Source organism: Phoenix dactylifera, chromosome 7, assembly GCF_009389715.1.
Source record: "Phoenix dactylifera cultivar Barhee BC4 chromosome 7, palm_55x_up_171113_PBpolish2nd_filt_p, whole genome shotgun sequence".
Classification (NCBI taxonomy): Eukaryota; Viridiplantae; Streptophyta; class Magnoliopsida; order Arecales; family Arecaceae; genus Phoenix; species Phoenix dactylifera.
Genome location: NC_052398.1, coordinates 2,879,332 through 2,901,598, shown reverse-complemented (window position 1 = coordinate 2,901,598; position 22,267 = coordinate 2,879,332). Strand labels below are relative to the sequence as shown.

Below are 22,267 nucleotides of genomic sequence, written 5' to 3'. Positions count from 1 at the left end.
TATATATATATATATATATATATATATATATATATATATATATATATATATATATATATATATATATATATATATATATATATATATATATATATATATATATATATATATAGGGGATTGATAACTTACTCTCTGTTATGGTAGGTTATCAATCTACCCATTTTTCATTGGACAAAAAATACTCTTATTTTTTATAACTTTTAAGGGTGCTTTATGTCTTTTTACAATCTTACACTAACTCACCCTCTCAACCCCCAATTAATGCTCTCTCCCTCTCTCTCTCTCCGGTGTGTGTATGCATGTATGTACATACATACGTATGCATGTATGTCTATGTATGTATGTATGTCTATGTATTTATGTATATGTGTGTATGTATGTATGTATGTATGTGCGTATGTATGTGTATGTATGTATGTATGTGTATGTATGTGTGTGTATGTATGTATGTGTATGTATGTATGTATGCATATGTATATGTATGAGAGAGAGAGAGAGAGGGAGAACATTAATTGGAGGGGTTAAGAGGGTGAGTAAATGTGAGATTGTAAAAAGACATAAAGCACCCTTAAAAGTTACAAAAAATAAGGGTATTTTTGTCCAATGAAAAATGGGTAGATTGATAACCAACCATAACAGAAAGTAGGTTATCAATCCCCATATATATATATATATATATATATATATATACCTTTTCAAAATTAATATTTGTATGTATATCTTATAAAATACTTGTTTTTCATGTATGCCCTCCATATTCTTTTTTTCTTGCATGTATGCCCATCCCATCTAATGCTGCTAAGAAATTAGCGGTTTAAAATTAAAAATAACTGAAATACCCTTAACAGGTAGATGTGCAAAAAAATATTTGATAAGAGTATATATATAAATAATACTTTATGAGGGTATTTATATAATTTCATATATTTATGAGAGTTTACATGTAAAAAAATTTAATTTTATTTTTTTTAATTTCAACCTATTTTAGTTGTCAGTAAGATCTGTTGACTTGTTACCCAATTTAGAAATAAAAAGATATTTTTATAATTTAGAAATAATTATATTTTTGGCTAATTATATTAACTGAATCGTTATGTCAAAAGTATTCATATAAAAATAGAGTTTTGTGAAGACATGCAAGTATAAATATTAATTTGGAGGGTATTCGTGCAAATTTTAATATTTAGAAAGATATTTATATAAAAATCTAAATTTTTTTTTGCGTGTATACCCTCCTAAATATATGAAATTGCATGAATACCCTCCAAAATTGCTATTTCTTTTTATATGCTTATCCATTAATGGTATTTTCGTCATTTTAATTTTAAATTGCTAACTTCTTAACGGTATTAGATGGTATGAGTATACATACAAAATAAGTATTTGATAAGGGTATACATGTAAATATCAATTTGGAAGGATATTTATGTAAATTCAAATATTTAGAAGGGTATGTACGGTTTTTTTTTTTTTTTTTAGTCTCAAATAAAGTCGGCAGTGTGAACAAGAGAAGATGTCAAGTAAAAATTATTCAGAAGTCCCTCTTTTAGTCACTAACCTTTCCAAACTCCTACTTACAATCATAAATTAACTGTAAGTCCACTACATGCATCATATAAAATATGCTGACGGGAAGCTAATCATGAGTCCCGATTTGAACCTTAAATTGTTTACAAGTTTCTAAGTTGAAGCTTCAAGTCTCGCAGGGAACACAAATACGAGAGAAAACCTAATTACAACTTATAAGATCCTGATTAACCTTCAATTACTTATAAGTCCCTAACTTATTAAGTTGGCAGTCTCGTACAAGTTACGCCGAATGCTAGAGGGCCCACCGCCAAACCGCCTCTATAAATAGAGAAGCCCCTCAACCGAGAGGGCTCTGACGTAGAGAGCGATAGAGAGGGTAGAGGGAGGGGGCGAGGGAAGAGAGAGAGAGAGAGAGAGGTTCTCCTCCTTGCTCGTTTTCCTCTTTATTTGTTGGTCCGTCTAGAATTTTTGATCGAATGCCGGAGAGGTTCTTGTTTTAGGGTTTATCTTTCTGATGTTTTGTTTTCGATGAATTCCCAATTCTTGATTCTGAGTTCTTTTCTTTCTAGGGGTTTTGATTTTCAATGAACTTTTAATTCTTTTTTCTGAGTTCTTGATGAAAACTATAGTCTTTTTTGACGTTCCCATGATAGCACATGTTAATCCGTAATCAGACCTACCAGTACTGCCAATAAAATCATCATTCTTTGATTGTATTGGCAATAATACCTTGCCTTTTCAATGCTCTGACCTTTCAGTAATATCTTTGATCCTAGAGAAAGCAACAAACAATAACTGTCAGTGTCTATACTATCTACCTTTTTGAATGGGCAACTCAATTTTAGTATAACTTTTATTTTGGTTATAGAAAATTCTTTATTTTATTTGGTATAGATTTTTTATCTAGATAGCTCTTGTTTAAATTTTCTGGAAATCTTGTTCTGTCCTGCTTAAAATCTGTATTTGATCATTTTCACTGAGGTTCTGTACATGTTGAAGTAAAGGTATTTCTTATATGCAAATCCATTTTAATCATTTCGTTAACTTTCTGCAGATGCTTGTAATTTGCTTAGCATGGTTTTAGTCATTGACTTAAAATGCCACCTTCATGGACTATGTACTTTCTGCATTCAAAATTTAATTGTGATATAAAATTACTTCTGTGTGTTTTGGTACATAGAAATTCAGTTGTTGATATCCGAAGCCAAATGATACGCCAGTTGATTATGAAGTAAGCCTTCCCTGCATGTCCATGGGACATGAGTTCTTGTGAAATTTGCAGCTGACACTTGGAAACTTGCAGAGTTTAAAATAGCAATAACTTCTATGTTCTTGATATCTTAAAATTTTCATTTTTAAACTCAACATCCTCATTTTCTGTCAGCTCTTAAAGAACAGTCATGAAGATGAGTTATATGCCTAAATATGTGGATCTTGTTGAGAATTATTAGTTTTATGACTCTTGCCTATAAAATGATGCAGAGATTTGAAAATTCTTATGATTGTAACACTATATTGTTGGTTATATTTACCTATCTGTTGATCTTCAAGTTGCCCCAGTGTGGTGGGAGACACTTCTAGGTTTTCTTAGTCATTTGTGTTCGGCCATAATTATGTGGATTTGTTGAGTTGTACTCATGTCGGTTTAGTATGAGTTCTCTTATTGTAGCAGTAATTCATAATTGTTTTTCTGTATAGCATACATCTGTCCTAATCCCAATTCTTGCAGTTCCCATCGTATCCATGCTTCTCAACTTCCACCTGAATTTCTTCATACCTCAGTTGATAGGCATCTGGTCATGGGAATTTATTCTAAGGGTGTTGACCTTTGTTGAAGTAGAACTCTTTGCATAATGCGGGTAAGTTACTTTTTTTTATCTTTTCTAGTTTTACTTTACCGCAAGGAATATTTTCCTTGTATGCTTGAGTAAACATTTCGAGTGTAATTGCATTTATCTTTGTATAGCATGTTAATTCGGCAAAGCAGCAACACTGACTAGTATAAACTTATCAATTTTGTTCAACTGCAAGATCAAGACATTACTTTGCAAAGTTTTTTGCATGGCATGGCATTTGCATGCCATAAAAACCTGGTCTAAAATCATGTTTTTGTTTTGAGTTACTAGATATTTTCTACTTTTTTTTCAGTAAGTGTATGAGGTTCTTTGTTTTTGGGGGGGGGGGGGGGGGGGGAGTTCTGCTTTCCATATAAAGATACGGCAGATAGAAAGTTTTCTTAAACTGTGTAAGGCTGAAAAAATCCATGACATGTAAAGTGGTTACTTCATAATGATGTCTTGTTGCTTCATGGCTATAACTTTGGGGCCTGTTTGCTATCGTTGCTGTTTTTGTGTTCCCGAACTCTTTGCAAATTAATCTTGGAAAATGGAAAGTGATGTTGAAGATAGCATCAGCACAAAATTTCTGCTGTTCCAGGGTTTTATTCTCACTCTTCTTCAAAGCAAAGAATCATTGCTACCAAAAACTCCAGAGATTTTGCAAACCACTTTCTGTTAAGACAGAGATGGTTCCATCATACATATTGTTCAGTCTAGTTTATTTTTCTTCTTTGTCTTTGTAAACAAAAACAGAAAAGCAAAGCAATATCAAGAAGGCCCTTAGCTTATCTGTTTTTCCATATCAATTGAAGTCTTTGAGATGTCATCAGCCTGCACTGTCAATATCATTCAAGATGAATATTTTTAATGCCAGAAATGATTGGGTAAAACCATGGGTGTTTTGATAGTGCCACGTAGACACTCATCTTTTGTGTTTCTATGAGCTTTGACAGCTTTTAACACATTACAACTGTCTTCTATGTCATTTGGACTTTGTATAATGTTCACTTTAAAAAGATCACACACACGTGCGTACCTGGTGCACACATGGACATACACATCCATGCACTCACACAAAGAGAGAGAGAGAGAGAGAGAGAGAGAGAGAGAGAGAGAGAGAAAACTTTCTTGATCCTTCCCCTTTCTCATGCTTTCGAGGAACCATGGTTGGTTTGTGGAACAGTGTCTTTTTTAATGTTCTTAACTGCTGATTTATTATCTGCTTTTCTACCTCTCTCTGTGATCAGTGATTGTCTGCTGTGGTTGGGTTTTCTTGAGGATTTATCACACTAACATCCTGCAGTTGAAGTTATATTAGATTAGTAGTAGATGTATAAGTTTGAAAATAAGATTAGGATTGAAAAAAATCTGGTAGATTGTTTTGCTACATGATTCTGAGGCTTTCTTCCTGTATTTAATGCGAAGTCTCCGACCGCCTAAAACACCCACTTGGAGTGCGAAACAGTGATTGTCCAGCGTATGCTCATTTTGGTGAGTCTGTGACTCCTAGCTCCTGCAGTACCAAGAAGGGACAAATCAGGTTTCTCTGAATGCAGAATTAAGCCAAACAAGATTCTGTCTACTTGGTTGTGAAAAAATCATTTTGCTGCAATTCTGTCATTTTGGCTTGTGATTCCAGTTGCTATATACTTGGTTGATGCTATTTAAGATGATTGCAAACACAGGATAATGAGGTCTCTTCGGAATCCAATTGTTCTTGCTGTTATGGTTGTTGTTGAAAAATATTCACCATGTTCATTAGCTTGCTCAAACTTTTGTTTATTCGTTGCAGGTTTTGTATTTTCGTGCGGTACTTGTCCTCGATATTATATTACCATATTGTGTGTTCTCAATATCATTGAGCGGCAGTAGTCCTCGATACATAGAAACAGTTGATCTTCCATGATGTTTCTTTTTTACTTGTAGCTAGATTTCCAATTGCATCACAAGAAATGGGTTAATATGTTTTACTAAATTTTGTTGAAGCACCATTGCAAATAAATCCCTTCCAAAAGATGGAAAACTTTGCCACTGGATTCAGCAGCTGTGTTTTGGGTTCATCTGAGGAGGGAACATGATTGTTGGAATGGAAAGCACTTGTAGAGATTTAGCAAAACTGAGAATAATGCAAAACCTATAATCCGAGGCCATTATCACAACTGGATAGTCGTATTGTAAAGCCCCATATCTTTGTATATGCATGTTTCTGTTAAGTTATTAATTAACACGTTGAAAGATTTGAGATATATTTTATTCCATTCTAGACAATTAGGATTTAAGAAAATTATCTCTTCGAATTTCATGATTTCATATGAGGATGAAATAAATAAATAAAGAAAAGAGACAAAAATCAAAAGCCAAAAGGCTGATATGGAGGCCAGCTGGCAAGAACTGATACGAGCGACTTGTGAGTCAAGGTGGGGGCATGGGTGGAGTGGGAGAACCCCACCTCACGCAAAAAGACTGGAAGACGAAAGAACCGTCTTGCTCGCCGAAAAAAAAGATGATGCTACAGAGGAAGGTTCGTGAGATTTCTCTTGTTCTGCTCCAATCCATGCTTTCTTCGTCTTGGACATGCATTGGAATCAATCTGTCCTCTGCATCAAGAGTGAAGAAGGGCATATATAGCAGTCTATTTAGTCCCAGTTCATCGATCATGAAACCACCGTAGCATGCGTGCAACCCCTCCCAAAGATCTTATTTCACCATAGAAAATATGAATAAAGGTTTACATCCGCCATGCATGAAACTAACACAAGGAGGGCTAGCTATTGCGGCAAAATAGCGTTAGAAAATGCTCATTACTCTACCGATTAAAAATAGATCAGTGGACCCTCGTTTGTAGAAAGCTTCGAACCAAATCTAAGGAATTCCTGAAGAAAGATCGAGATCGAGTAAAATCCTGAAGAAAGGATGATCTAAGTTGATATATCCATGGGATTTTGAAGTTCAATTCTACATAGAAAGAAAAGAAAAAGAAAAAAAAAATGGTACTGGTTGATGTTTGCACAGAATCTAACATAAGCGGTGTGATTTTAAGATATTCCAAGCCAAACTGGGCGTATTAGAAGTATAAGCTTCATGTTCATTATTTATGCAACAACCATGCATGATTTTTTTTTTTTCTTTCTTTCCTGATGGAAACAATTATGCATGATGGCTGAGTTGATTTGGCTTTTCTTCCTTCGCCGAATCTTTCGAACTCAACTCCGAGAAAACTATACCTTTTTTTTTTTCACCAGCAATGCAAGGAAAAACTATATCAAGCTATCGACAAGAGAATTCCAACAGGCGATCACCATCTGGATGCTACTCAACAAAGAAAATACTAAGAAAGAGGCATTGCTCTGCCAAACTGCGACCATGGCACTTTGCACCACACGACAATCCCTACCAATTCACAACATGTGATTTGGAACGAATTACCAAGAGTCTTGAACATAGAGCTAATTTAATTTATTCTCATAGTTTCATTCTTAATTACAGGGTGCAGAAGCTGCAAAAGTAGAATAAGGCAATACGACAATGCCTCACAATTATATGGCATCATGTGCTTAATTCTTGCGCTAGCTGCTGATAAGAAAAACTGCAAGGAGTACATCAACCCTGCTGCAAATTAGAGGAAGGAACATATAATTATAAATGGTAATAAGCAGAGGCAAGGATAAGGATCGAGGGATGTGAGGCCAGAAGAAGCTAAACCTTACTCTTTCCTCTCAGGCTTCACGAACCTGCCTCTCATGGAATTTATCTATATAGCCAGCGGCTTTCTCGTTGATTTCTGGGTCTGCGGCATCGTCAGCACTGTCCCTCACCTTACCTGAGGGGTACCTCGACACCCCCTCAGCTTCTTCATTCTGAGATGAAAAGCAGCAGCCCATTGCTCTCTCTCTCTCTCTCTGTCTCTCTTTTATTGAGCTGAGCCAGGGGAGCTTCTCACCACCCAAGGCAATTGCATTGTCCCTGTATTTATAGGCTTCATGACCGGGTCCATCCCCTACTTATTTCACTAGCGAACCGTTCACCTTCAGAATGCTGAAATATTAAAGGGGTCGACATGCACTAAGAGACAGGAGAATATTTGTGTTCAGTTTTGAGACTTGGTCAGGAAGAATGATGACTCAAAATAGGGAATCTGGAGAAGCTGGACGTACGAAACCTGGAAGCATTCTTCTGAATTTCTCGGCGCCTTGCATAATGGTTCCATAAATTTTTTGAGTAAAACGTGGCGGTTGCATATAAATGAGAACGAGCTCAGATGTTCGTGGTATGGATGAGAAACTATTTTAGTCCCTTATCTAACATATTTATAGTCTAATTCGCTGTCGTGTTTATGGTATCACTGCCCATTAAGACATGGCATCTCTCCATCCGTAATGCAACATTATTCATATCATTCATAATTGGATTCTACTTCGACTTTTAGGTGATTCTTCTTCTTCTTCTCCTCCTCGAGAATAACTCAAACACAGCCCTATACCCCACCTTGAATGGCCTGCCAAACGTTTCGAGCTTTTCTGGCGTCTCTCGTTTGTCCTTTAATATGATCTTACTTTTGACGGATAATATTGGCGACCGTTTCACACGAGGAGGTGTTTGGATGGCCAAGAAGAATCATGGACCGGTGTATGAAATAATTAATTCATCTCCTCCACTGACGTTAGAATATTATGTTACTTTGGTTAAGCGAGGGAAGGGGAAAAAAAGGTCATGCCCCATCGATTAATGTCGCACGATTGGAAGTTTCCTGGAGGTGGTTTTAGCCCTTCAGTCCTTTCGGTGGTCTTTTTCCTGCAATTTCTTATTTAGTTTCTAACGTCCTAGCATATTACTCGAAGTTTCATAGTCATATTCAAGATATTCTTGCAAGCCGCTGTCTTTGTTTGAGTATTTACTCGATCGGCACTGTTGGATTTCTTTGTTTTTTATTTTTATTTTTTTCTGCTAGTTTTCAGTGGGTTACGATGATCCTGCCATTGTCACAGATATTGAAGGTACAGATGGCAAGAGCTATATATTTATCAGCCATATCAAACTATGATTTATTGGCATAGATTTGTGATTAACCTGCATTATAAACCAACCTTCACAGTGTACTCATATGGTGTATGCTTATTTTGTGGTGCCCCTGGTCCTCATCACTTCGCCTCACCTTCCTTGATCTCGAAGACTGACTCCCTCCCATTCCTCTCTCTCTCTCTCTCTCTCTTATTGAGCTAAGCTCCCCGGAGTGGAAGGGTTCAACATCAACTTCGCTATCTCTTTGTTTGGCCGACCATTCGTGAAGTCAATCTTGGCGGGCTGTGAGACAGTGGTGTAGTTTCGGTGCGTAAATGGGAACAACAGTTGATGCTCAATTTTTGTAGGGAATCTTTGTAGTTTACTTCAAACATCAGCCATTCAATATATTGCCGCTCAATTTTATTCTTAGAAAAGGAGAAAAAAGTTTTACAAAAGAATCTTTGTAATTTTACTTTAAACGTATATATGCCATTCTATATGTTGTTTCTGCGATTCCTTAACAATGATGTTTCTGCTATTCCTTATCAGAAGATGACGAACTTCTAACCTCCTATCATGTGAGTCAAAGATCCAAAGTTGCAAGTAGCTCGACCTGGCCAGCTCATAGGATCCTAAAAAATTGAATGGAATTGATGTCCGACTCATTAGTAGCTCACTGATGTCCAACGCCATCATTGACGCAATCTTGTCAGAAAGTACCGATGAAACTTTCCAAGAAAAATGCTGCTAGCAGTCAATAAAGGAACCTATTGGAGGCAGATAGAAACTCCTTGGAGGCAGACATCTGAGGAACTGCTGATGCAATGAGATTATTGAAAAACAGAACCATGGAATAAATCAGGTGAAACATACATCGATGTCTTCAGAAAGCCCAAAAACAGGACAAAGCAAATAGAGTTGGCACGTAGCTTCTACCGCTAATGTCTGGCCTTGACACAAAGTGACTCCACAAATTATGCTAGCTGAATCTCGTCGCATATGATATGATCGGGGAAACTAATAATGATAGTAGCGATCAATCAAAAATAATAATACATCAATGACACCAAACATAGCCTCTAACTGCCCAAGTAAATGGCCTTCAGCCTCTCCAATGGGTTGGGTCCCTAGGAACTCAGAGGCATCATCCATCATTAACTATTCTTCTCTCGACGAAGGATCCATTCCAGTCAAGGGGCTGTCAGCAAAATACTCTTGGTGTTTCAAGTTTACACCATGCTGTCCAGCGACCAATGAATAAATGTCAGTGTGGAATCTAAGCTTTTAAAAAAGAAAAATCTAATAATAAAATAATATATGCATATACATATTCATATGTATATGCATTCATATATATATATATATATATATATATATATATATATATATATATATATATATATATATATATATAGGGATAGAACAGATAGATAAAGAAACATAGTTGCACAAAGAATCCTCGACTTTCATCCGAAGATACAAAATAGGAAAAAGAAGACATGGTACAAATATTCAAGACCTAATAGGAATAGGATGGATCAAAACACCGCAAAAAGGGGGCACCAGAATGAAAGTAGACAAATAAAAAGCTTACACTGTGATCGCATGTATCTGAAGAAGTAGACTGAGATCAATTAATTTCTATATTAAACTATGAAATATAATCTCTACTAAAAATCTACTGATGGATTGTGAACTGAACTTCCAGCTGTTGACCTTCGTCAAGCAGCCTGATCGATGGGTGCATAACTGTCTCCATAGCAGAGGCCAATCTCCATCTGATGATCCATAAAGTTCACAAAGATCCAAAAGTTTAAAGGGCATGAAATGAAGTTCATTTGAAGGACAGGCAATTTAAAAATTGCATTTCTCTGTCCCATCATCTGCATGGTTCAAGTGAACTGCTTCCGGCAGTTCACTAATTAAATGACACATATACAACGCATGCATGCACTGCTTGCTGTTTCACACCCATAAGGAACCGTATGATGTAATTATCATGTAAATACGGAAAAGGCCAGTGCATCAAGACCATTTCGACCAATCTTACACTTGAGAATGCACAGCACAAGGTTTGAATCTTCAACAACCATATGAACAGATTAGCATAGGACTGGCCAGCAATCTGGGCAATTCAATAACCAGATTCATCAATTAGGGCCATTTTTTCTACCTGCAATTCAATTACCTACAATTCAAATGCAGGCTGACATTGGAAATGCTGCAATTCGAATTGCAAATGCAAAAAAAATATCTATTTGATTTATGTAATCGAAAATTGTAAATGCAATCATAGCTGTTTGCTTTTATGATACTGAAAAAGATATGATAAACCTGCTAATATTCCAGTAAGGTTAACCCTTGAAAATAGTGCACTATTTACATTTTCTATTGTAGTAGAATAATTAACATATCATTTATATATTTTTAATAAAAAATAATAATATTATTAAATTATTATTGAGATATTATAACAATAACCACTATAGTAACTATTATATCGCTCTAAAATAATTTGATACTATGACAATTAGATATACTATTACGATCACAAGTATATATTTATAATTTGTATTATGATAATAACTAATAATTATTATAGTAGCTAATATAATATAATCATGATTATTATTAATACTATAATTAGATTATAATAAGAATTAAATAAGTATTTTATCTTCGATTTAGTACAATAATTATCGTATTATTTTATAATTTTAATGGAAAAGTTAATATTATCATTAAATTATTTTAGGTTATTCTAACAAAAAAAGCAGCCAGGAAAAGGGCTTCCAAGCAAATCCGTACTTAAATACTATAGTAGTTAGATCACCATAAAATAATTTGATATTATAATAATTGAACATATGGTTATGAAACATAAATATATATATATATCGTATATTATTATAATAGCTAACAATTATTTTATAAATAGAAACTATAATAGAAATGTGACTATTATTATAATATTACATATTAGAGTCATTAGATATACAATAATAATAATGAAATATGTGATGATCATAATAATTATAGTTATATTATTAAACATTATAACAACAACTATTAAAGCAATATGATATTATAAACTTTATTTGACATTATAATAATAATGCATATTATTATACCAACAAATGTATAATTTATAATATATTCGTCAAAATAATTAATATATATTGAATATATGAAAGTATAAAATATTAAATTTTGATGGTTGGAGAATGGTGAGGGGACTCCTTCAATAGTTGCTTCCAATTGTAATAGATCGTGTAACTAGAACCACGGCCAATTTTGCTTGCAATTGCAATTACAAGATTTGGGCTTTTTTTTTTTTTTACAAATCAAAGATAGCCTACAGCTGCAATTGAGTCTATTTTTTTGGATACCTGCAATTACAGCATTTGCAACTATGACATGCCCAATTGTAAGCAAACAAAACCTTTAGATGATATTAATTTGACCCATGAGTCGGAAGCTTTAGAGAGAGACAATAAATCAAGAGTGCATATGTGTGCAATTTTTCCTTCATTGGTCAGAATTCATCCATAAATAGGCATAGTTATGATATTTCTTCGAACTAGTGTTGTAGCTTCTCTCTCTAACCTTTTCTAGATAGAGAAGCTCTTGGATTTTTGTTGGGGCTCCCAAGCTTAGTGTGGCTAGGGAACACCCCCCCTCCCCCCCCCCCCCCCCCCTCTTCTCCGACCTCTCCTCTCTTGATAGGTTGGCCCAGTCCACCACCCACGCATCATCGACAAGCAAAACAGAGACCCCACCAAGACAAGGGGGGCAAGATTCCAACCTCTCAGCATACTGCCTAGCATAGCAAAAAGAGCAAGAGCAAAAAAGGCCATCAAAGCTATTGGGCTATTGCCATTAGCCTTATAAAGGGCTGGGATTTTGCAACAGGGGATCCAACAAGGAGAAAGTAGAAGAGGAAATGCGTAACCAATTGGCAAAGTGGTCACGGGAGGGGGAGAAGGAAAAGTGCAGCCAGTTGAGCAAAAGTGGTCATAAAAGGCTTGTGAGGAGGGAAAAGAAAGTTGGGACACAAGGGGCTCGTTTGGTTCGCAGGAAAATGAGGGGGGAAAGTGTGGTCAACGGGAAAGTAATGAAATGCCTCTTGTTTGGTTGGAGTTTTCAAAGGAGAGAGATGGGAAAGTTGTATTCCCATGGGAATATGATTCCCACATTTCATGGGAAAGTCTTTCCCATGAGAAACATGGAAAAGTTACTTTCCCATGAGGTGGGAATCACTCTTTTTTTATTTTTTCCCAAAAAGACCCTTCAGCATTAAAGAAGCTTTAAAGAGGCATTAAAGACCTAATTTTTATTAAGGGCATAATAGGAATTATACATAACTTTCCTAGGAAAGTGGATGGTCAACCAAACTTAAGCACTTTGGAAATTTGTCACTTTCCCATGGTTAACCAAATATGCCAAAAGTACTTTCCTAGGTATCCTCTTCCTAGGAATCTGATTCCCAGGAATCATATTCCTAGGAGGAAAAATACTTCCCGCGAACCAAACGAGCCCAAGAAGGAATGGGAGGGGGAGAAAAGGAAGAGATCGGTCGGTGAAATGGTCGTGGCAGAGGTGAGGTTAGAGAGGGTCAGAATTCCGGCAATCGCTAGAGAGATCAGGTTAGAGAGTATGTCGAAGTTGAGTTAAGGATGTAGAGGTGATGGAATGCAACAAGGGCAGGGGTGATGTGGCCAGAGCAAAAGTGGCAGCTAAGCTAGGAAGAGGAGGCTGAAGAAGAGGGCAAGAGAAGGGACATGGGGCCCGCAAGGATAAAGAGGTGACCGAAGGCAGGTTTGAGGCGGTCGGCGAGATCCAGGAAGGTCAGTTAGCAGAAGGGAGCCAAGGCATAACAAATGATGACCAAGAAGGTGCACGACATCGGTGGTGAAGTCCCACCTGATGAAAAACGAGGCGCCTGACAGAGGGGAGAGCCTAACAGTATTTCAAATTTCAAATTCAAATTCTGAATCTCAAATTTGAATTTCAAATCTAGATTGTAATTGAGCTATTTGAAATGGAATTGACTTAAGATAGGCAAGCAAACCTTGATAGCGGTTGGACCCAATTAGTTTTGTGGACTGAATTTTTGTGTGACCAGGCTTTGATGTTAGGACTGGATACTGTTGGTTTCCATTTCCTTTCTTCTCTTCTTTTTTTCTTCTTTCCCCTTTTTGTATCCTATTCTTGTATCATTCCATTTATCAATAAAATGTTAGGTGGCTTGCCACCGTTTTGCTCAAAAAAGAATAGGCATATTATACTACATGTATAATACAGTATTTACAGATAACTTTTCCTTTTTTGCCTCCCACCCCAAGACCACTTGGTTACCCCTGCTCAATTGTCATGGTCCTAATGTTCTCCTATTATGGGCCTTGGTTGTGTCCAATTATTGGCATCGAGTCACAGGGTCGCTGGCCTTATGCCTTGCCACTAACTCAAGTATATCCCTTCCTCTTTCAATTGCTTATTATTATTAAGCCTTTTGTTCTATTGATGCATTGGATTGATATCTTGTAGGATCTTATAGTTCCTGATCCTTGTTTGAATGTAGAAAGTGACTAATCTAGCAAGATATGGAAAACAAAAGAAGTGGAGGAGAAAAGAACGGGAAACAGAAGGATCGTCAAGTGGGTTAGGGGACAAGCACAAGGCCAGACCATGGGATGGTGGTCAGGATGGGGGCTCAAGCAAGATCGAGTCATTGATCTTAGTATGGGCTGGTGGTCGTCCGTGGGGCTCAACCTTGCTCTCAGCAGGGGATGGTGATCGCAAGGGGGACCTTGCTCTTAGCAGGGGATGTTGCTGGTGAGAACAACATCCTTTCTTTTGCACGTCAATACTCTAGTTGAATGGTAAGATGGAAAAAAGATAGTGGGAGGAGAAAGAAAATGGAAGGAGAGGAGAGTTTCTCGGTTTTTCTATTTTCGTCTTGTGCAACAAAAAGACACCATTAGCCTCACTTAGTTAAGCATGATCTGCACCGTCCATGAATAGATCTTGTGGTCCAAAAAAGGACTGGATACCCTCATCTCTGAAGAGAAGGGTAGTCCATCTCACATATACATACGTACAAAGATACATACATATATACGCGACGGATGCATGTACATACACACATGTATATGTGTGTATGTATAGAGACACATACAAAAATATGTATATATTTATCCCTAAATTCAACTCCATTTGCTCCATCAGCCAAATCAACATGTCTGACAGGCTAAACACAACCATTCCATAATAGTACAATCTGGAAACATTTGGATGGATGGCCAAATACGGAAAGGCAATACTATTGGGTCAGTCATGGTGGTACTGGGTTAAGAGTCTCCCAGCAAATAATATGCAGATACAGATGCATTTAAGTAGATAATTTGTGGTGTTCCATAAATCATGGAAATGCAGGACCAACAGCCTGCAACAACATGTCTAGTTGATGTAGACAAATGTTAGTATTAGGTTCAGATTTTGTGAGTTTTAAATTTAAGGTATCATTTTGGTTAATCTGCCGATTTATTGAGCCTTAGGAATATCTCATCTCAATCTTTTTGGGAGTATGTTACCTATTTTGCATTCTCTTGCAACATGCGCTGATATTTAGAGCTATTTTTAATTGGATTTTCAATTACTTAAATCAAGCTAATGTCCATTAGACATAACTAAGGGATGGAAGGGAAAGGAATCTGTACAGAAATTCAAAATGAGTTTCAAAGTGATTTTGATGGCTATCTAATATAAGATTTTGTGAAAGGTCTTTTATTAGGAAAATTCCAAAATTATCTTATCACTGTCCTTAGAATTATTTTACTTATGTTAAAGAAGGAGAAAAAGGAAGAGGAAGAAACAAAGAGTTTACATGATGAATGAAAGAAATTTAATTTTCTTGTTCTACATTCTCCTATGTTCTTTGTTGAGTATTAGCAATGAACTGTGGATGCCAGACATTTTGACATTCTCTGGTTGATTTTCAGCAAGAAAGATCTTAAACTTAATTTAGGTTCAACACAAAATTCAGATTTGATGCTTGGATCAAATCTAACCACTTCAGAGATTCCATTTTTTAATTGGATCTACAAGACCAACCCTTCCTGTTTCTCCCTTATCCCATGTCTTAGCTTTAGTTAATTCAAAGGATTCAACTTATCTTTTCCCATCCATGCAGTCTGGGCATCCAAACCCACCCCCCAGACAATCCTCCACCCCCACTCTCACCTACCAACCCAAAGCTAAACCAAGGAAAAAAAAATCCTGTCCTACTTAGTTATCATATGGCTATAGCCCCTGGTTAAGTAGTATTTTTCTATCTGATAATATGTAGCGCATTATTTAATCCAAATATTGCATCCCAATGTTAGATACTGAGATGCCATTTCCCAAACTCTAGCTTGAGAAAATAACCAGCAGATTCTTTTTCCATTCTCTGAATTATTTTTTTAAGAAGGCAGATCAGTTCTATGTATCCTCCAGCATGGATACACTACCTTGCTAGACTTTAATCATAACAAGCTTTTTTTTTTCTTTTTGATAAGTAAACAACAAATTTAAATGCCCAGGAAAGTAACTTCAAAAAAGTAAATGCAAGAGACTGTAAATTTTCTCACCTTATGCAGGGCTTTCGACAGATCCTCCATTGTCAAGACAAGACGCTTATCCTGTAGCATAGAAAGTTCAGCGTTCTTTGTATAACTTTCAATAAAAATGAAATGCTATAATTAAGAAGCAAAGTTTGCACCTTAGGTTGCTTGCTCTTATCCTTAACTGGTGGTGCTGGCCTTGCCTTGCAATGCCTATTTCATAAAAGTGAAAATGAATGAGAAGGTATTAATAAAGGTTTTTTCGAATCAGAAAAGTTGAAAATCCTAGAAAGTACAAGACCTGGAAACTGGAAAGGTCTTACCTTAAAAATCAGCTTAATGAAAAGTCTTATTTCAACCCTGCTGGAATTTCAAATAATTGTTTCTATAATAATGTATGAAATACAGAACTAGGCCCTAAAAGAGCAATACCTTCCCTGGGTCCTTAGAGAAAATTAGAAAACAATTCATCAAGTTAATCAGGATGATGCTTTAGACTCTGTCGCATTCATGGGAACAAGCAGCTGTGGAATGACCACAATAGTCAAATCCATGGAGAGGATAATATTAATGTATATCATAGAGGGTTGTGCGAGGGGGTTCTCTTTTGATTGTGACATGGCTGTTATGCATTATAAATTGAATATTAAACTTAGCACATCAATAAGGAAGAAGAACAACCAAAAGGAAATATATCGACTGAGTCACAAGATATTAAAAGATCAATCTTGATCTGCAGAAAATCTGTTAGTAGTTTATATAAGAATTAATAGGTATGTAAGGACTCACTTGGCTGCTACATCTGTTTTATCATAACTGTGATGAATGCATCTTCATAGTGTCCTTAGCATGTTACAAATATTCTCAATGAGTTACTTTTATTAATTAACTGGTTGTTTTTATTTTTTTTATGAACATCACAAGTTGGGTTTTCACAAGTAAAAAGTGCAGTTTGCTGACATGTTCATGTTTGAAGCTTAGTAGCATGAATCTTCTGTTTAAGGTGGCACACCCACATCTGAATCTCCCTAGAAACTCGTCCTTGCACCCACTTCCTAAGCATTTTTTCATTATTTGTTTTAAGACCTGCTTCCTCGTACCTGCACTGGACCAGTTCTGGTAACTAGAGTTTGAAGCTTGCTTGTTGTTAAGAGATCAGAGGTACTTTTTAACAGCGAAAAGATTGAAAAGAAGGAACCTCAAGATCAACCATAGATAGGTGAGATAAGACTTGATGATTATGGTTATGCTATTACAATTACTGCTAAACACTACTATAGTTAAGTTTCTTACTTTAAGGCCCTGTTTGGACGCCGGAATCCATCATCTGGCTAAAAGGGATGATGATGGAAGTACTAGTTTAACTTTAAACAGATAAAAAAATTGCTGTGAGAGAGAATCGAATGACCCATCGATTCCCCCTCATCCCAATCTCTCAGGGATTAATGATTCCAGTCCAGAGGTGATTTAACTTATCTGGAAAAATAGGGATGACTCATGTAAATGGTTTCCCCCATTCCATCAACCCCTCCCTTTCAACTTCCCCTTCCAACAGAAATTTTCAACGATGACAACCTCGCACCAATAACGCGAAAACGTATTCTAGTATCCAAACAGGCCCTTAAGCGTTTGGCATATGCTGGAAGCAAAAGACAGCAAGTAAACAGCAAAACAGAGGCTAAAATTCAGCAAGATTGAAATAGGAACAAAACCAATAGATTTTAGGATTTGTAAACCACTAACTTCTGAAACAAGAACAAAATGGCTGCTTACTTTGAGTCTAAAAGACAATTTAAGCCGGGACACCGCAGCTCTCTAATCCCAGCCCTTGATGACAAGTAACCCCCATCTAATCTTAGCCATCCAAGCTCATTAAAAGTCGTATGACTCCTTAATATAAACTAGAAAAATAATTAGCAACCATAAACTAAAATAAAGTAACAAAAGAACATATTAAAAGTAGCTACTTAAGCAAACTTCTTGGATGCTCCTACATCAACATTACTTCTATTTGTTGCAAATAGATATGCTAAAATGACCAATACTATGAAACTTGTGTAATAAAAACGATCAAAAGCATGCAAAGGACATCTCTTATGAAACCCAGATATCTGACCAACATTGTTGGTCATAGAAATAATCTGGTCCTGATAGCCATCAAACAACCTGGTCAACATGCATGATGTGTTGGTCAATCTTCCGAGCTAGAGATAGTAGGCGCACACTTTCACTAAATGCACTGGTTGACTATCTATTGGGTTGATGCATGTTATCATGGTCCAAATACATTAGTTGACATATGGGAGTTCCTAAACTATCAAACTGCAACTTTCTGGCGTATACAAGACCAGGTTAGAGAACAAAATGAGTGACAGAATTTGTAGCATTCCCAGGTACCAGACTGCATGCAGAGTATGTTCTGTAATGCAGCACATGCTGGATATATATACTTGTGCTATTTGGTGTTATCAAATAACCATATCGATACAAATGAGGATTATCATACACGCTAAAGCATGCACATGGAAAAGCATAAAAGATAAAAAAGTTGAGAACAAGTTATTCAATATTAAACAGTAAAATATAAAGGGAACAAGGGAAGTCACTAAATTAGACTCAAAAAGAAATTCTAGACAATGCCAACAGCTTTATAGACATAATTTTAGGCATAAGTATAGAAAAGCTAGCCATGTAGGGAGGTTTCACTCAATAAATGGATAGTTCAAACCCATGATATCATTGTATTAGAAAAAAAAATGATGTATTAGAAAGAGAGGATCTACGTAGTTAGAAAGGAAATATTGTAGGTGCTTCCTTAATCAGTCGTACAAAGCTAATCATATTAGAGGTAGACATACTTTGATAATCATGATTCATGAAAAGTGAATTGGCATACTTCATCAAATGTGTTAGTCCAAAATACATACCCTGAACTTAGCACATTAACAAAAGCCTAGGTTAGGAAGAACAAGAGAACTGACAATGGATTGATGCATAGAGTATTTATGGTACTAAGAGACTATAATAATTTATATGAAATTATACAAGAGAGTACCGACAATAAAATACATGATACGTAGTTCAATGGAGCAAAAGAATGCCAGAAATTGGAAAGACTGGACATACTGAAGAGCATCACTTGCAACCTCCGAAATGAACTTTTGAGCAGCTACAGCTACCAGCCTTGTTCTGCCCAAAAACATAAGTAAAAAGATTAAATAAATACTAATGGTGTATAAAAAGTGCTAGCACAAGAAAAAGCTCTGACCATGACTGATGAATTATTAAGGAAAACATGCCAGCATCTAGAAAATATACCACAAGAGCACTTCGAACACATATAAACAATAAACTTGTGCTGAAATATGAGTAATCAATGTTTATGTCTACTCAAAAAGCAATCAAGATTTTTTTTTTCACTTAAGTTAGCATAGTATGCCTACAAACTTCCAACTTGGTGGATATGTTATGGGCCTCTGACGGTATCTTTGACGAAATTCCCTTCACAGAAAGGAAACAGCATACTACTCAAGCATACTAAAGAGTAAAAGTTGTGTTTGGTTTTCCCATAGTGATAGGATATTAACAAGCAACTTTTAAGGAATAGGAAGAGTACGAATGAGTATGAAATTCAACTTTAAAGCCCCGTTCATATTCACTCTGATCTCCCACTGTTGGCACATATAAGTGAATTTCTGTCACTTTCCAAAGCAATATATCTCAAGCAAAAGAGGCTGTCCAAAAGCAATGATTACATCCCTCATGTTGCCCTCTTTTCTTTTGAATTTTCACACGAAAGGAATCAAGATCGTACTCTCAACTCTGCTCCCCTACTCCACCTCACAAGGACCCCAATTAACACCCCCTTAGTGCTCACCAAATAATTTTAACTTTTAAGAGAGATCAATAGAAAGTTTCATGTTTCCATCAAATCATCTAGCACCATCATCAGTAGAAAATTAGAGGGGCACCAGTCTATCTTCTCTCACCTAAAGTCTTATTATTCGCAACAAATTTGTCCACTGCTTGATTTTCAAGAAGCATCATATATCCAATATGGTCAACAAATTCATCCACATCACAAAAACTACTATTTAGCATGTAGGATCAATTTCAACAAAGTCCAACAGCGATTAAACCATGGTCAAGAACAATCAACGTACAAGAAGCATCAAATCGTCACAATTTTTTTAGGATTAGAATCAAGCTTAAAAAAATCAAAAGAAAGTTTCAAGTTTTTGTCAAATTCCCTAGGTCAGGATCAAAAATAACAAGGTTAAAGTCAACATAACAAGGCATCGGGGCGATGGCAGGAATCAGGTAGGGGGAGGGGGAAATTCAAGAAGGGGAAAAGATTTTCAAAAAAAAAAAAAAAAAGGAGAGGGGGAGAGAATACCTACAGTCGTAAGTCGGGGCAGTGGAAGCCACTCCTGGAGAGGTAGTGCTCCACCAGCTCGTCCGGAATCTACTCCTCTCACAAGTACCATCGAAATCAATAAGAGATCAAGATCGAGACAGAAAAAAAGAGGAAGGGTTTCAGTTATTCTCCGACGAGACATACGGTGGGGGTGTAGTCCATGAGGGAAGCGAGGAATTCCGTGAGAGCGGAGTCGTCATCGTGCCTCCCTTCGCCCGACGATGAGTTCATCTCGCCTCCCCGCCCTTCTCTCCGGGAACGGAATCTCGAGATCTTCTGCCCGCACGCCCCCCCTCACGGTCACGGGCCATGGCCCTCCGCCAGTCCCTGCTTATGTAGGCCAACTAGATTCTCGAGCGCGTGCGATGCACGCGAGAATAGCGATGAACGGCTGTGATGCCATCTTATTTGATAGATTCTTTTTTCCATCAGTTATAAATGATAAACAAACACTTATTTTAGTCTTTTCCTTAAAGACTGCAATATAAATCCAGCAAGAGGCGACTTTGTACAGTTTGGAAGAGTATTTATCTTATTGCGTTACATTAGCAGAGACTGACCTAGTTCATGAATTCAGATTGTTGATTCAAGAACAGGGAATGCTTAACTCATGAGATGGTTGGTGTTGCCATTCAAAACCCAATTGACAGATTAAATAGCTGGAAGGGAGTTCAATACTTTTTTTGGATATTGGGCTTTCTTTTATAGATGAAAAGTTCTTGTTTCGATGTGAAGAGATCTGAGCTTTCGTTATCTAGACCAATCTAAAAGTTTGAATTCAAATAAAATTCCACCTCTATGTGCATATGCCACACCTTCTGATCGGTTGACATATTTTAACCACATCAGTTGGGATCAATCGAATCGACCCACCATAACTTATCATAACGTGGCAAGACATACATGTGAAGAATTATTAAGGTATGTAGTGGATAACTAAGATCCAATCCAGATGTTCGACATCAAGTGTTCATTTGCTTGTAAGATGTTTGATATCTTCTGAACTGCTGCTCTAGGGTACGAATGTGTTACATTAACTATGACAATTTGATCTAACAGAGAAGATCTCCTGAGAGCAGGGCCGGCCCAACCCTTAGGCGTAAGGCCCCAGCCCAAAGAAGGCCCACCACAGGAAAAGTTTTAAAGACAAAACAGAAAGAAAAAAATATTCTCTTTAGTGAGTTCGCCTTAGGCCAGCTCACTGCAGAGAAGGCCTCAAAGATAAAACGAAAAGAAAAAAGGCCCCTCTTAGTGAGTTCGCCTTAAGCCCCTAAATGCATTGAGCCGCTCCTGCGGCTAAGAGTGGCTGGATTTTCAAAGATGTCCATTAGAATCGTCATGGTTAATGTGCCACATCCATACCCTTGAGAGCTTTTGCTCGATTCTTGAAATGCTTTCTTGGCCTCTTTAATGTGGTTTTGTGCCATCTCGACTTCTGGAGGTCTTAAATGCTACCTGCTTTTCAACTTCATGCTTGAGCTTCATGATCATGCAATCTTGAGCACTATTTTGGTTTAGCTTGTGATGATGCCCCTTGGTGACTACAATCTACATCCAATTTTCTTCATACTTCGACTCTTAAGCTAGCTTGCCTCCATTCTTTCCCATCAGTTCATCTACTATTTATTGCATGGTTGCTTTTAGTAGATGTACAAGCGTCTGATGCTTCAACATTTGCTGCTTTACACTTGAAATTTCATGGAGTTGAATAAATACAAATGAAGTGTCCTCTGACAGGACACCTCAGCAAACCGTGCCAGGTATCAACACTCACAGACTGAAATAAACAAGAAACTCTCTTTTAAAACTCAAGGATAAATGAAGCATGTAGCATCGGTCCAAATTCCCAGGAGCGCCCTCAATCTATGAACCATGAA

The 22,267-nt window shown here is 36.7% G+C and overlaps 1 protein-coding gene and 2 long non-coding RNA genes across 7 annotated transcripts; 1 reads left to right on the top strand and 2 right to left on the bottom strand.

The window, feature by feature from the left end:
* Window positions 1-1,920: 1,920 nt before the first annotated feature.
* Window positions 1,921-5,287, top strand: LOC120111292. The gene is made up of 2 exons (XR_005512437.1): window positions 1,921-3,389; window positions 5,161-5,287. It is a non-coding gene; the product is annotated as an uncharacterized LOC120111292 (long non-coding RNA).
* Window positions 5,288-6,814: 1,527 nt separating this feature from the next.
* Window positions 6,815-7,349, bottom strand: LOC120111419. Its single transcript, XR_005512610.1, has 2 exons — window positions 7,071-7,349; window positions 6,815-6,977 (listed from the first exon to the last, which is right to left on the bottom strand). It is a non-coding gene; the product is annotated as an uncharacterized LOC120111419 (long non-coding RNA).
* A 1,826-nt stretch (window positions 7,350-9,175) lies between these two features.
* Window positions 9,176-20,712, bottom strand: LOC103702412 (transcription initiation factor TFIID subunit 10). 5 transcript variants are annotated; one of them, XM_039127928.1, is made up of 7 exons: window positions 20,535-20,712; window positions 20,374-20,438; window positions 19,100-19,162; window positions 17,747-17,863; window positions 16,132-16,186; window positions 16,001-16,051; window positions 9,176-9,608 (listed from the first exon to the last, which is right to left on the bottom strand). In XM_039127928.1, exons 1-7 carry the CDS (start codon window positions 20,619-20,621, stop codon window positions 9,528-9,530), a joined length of 519 nt encoding a protein of 172 aa, XP_038983856.1. In that variant the 5' UTR covers window positions 20,622-20,712; the 3' UTR covers window positions 9,176-9,527. The 5 variants fall into 5 exon arrangements, with proteins under 5 accessions (XP_038983856.1, XP_038983857.1, XP_038983858.1 ...); XM_039127929.1 differs by having other exon boundaries at window positions 20,370-20,438; window positions 20,535-20,626; XM_039127930.1 differs by lacking the exon at window positions 17,747-17,863 and having other exon boundaries at window positions 19,043-19,162; window positions 20,535-20,711.
* Between the last annotated feature and the right edge of the window lie 1,555 nt (window positions 20,713-22,267).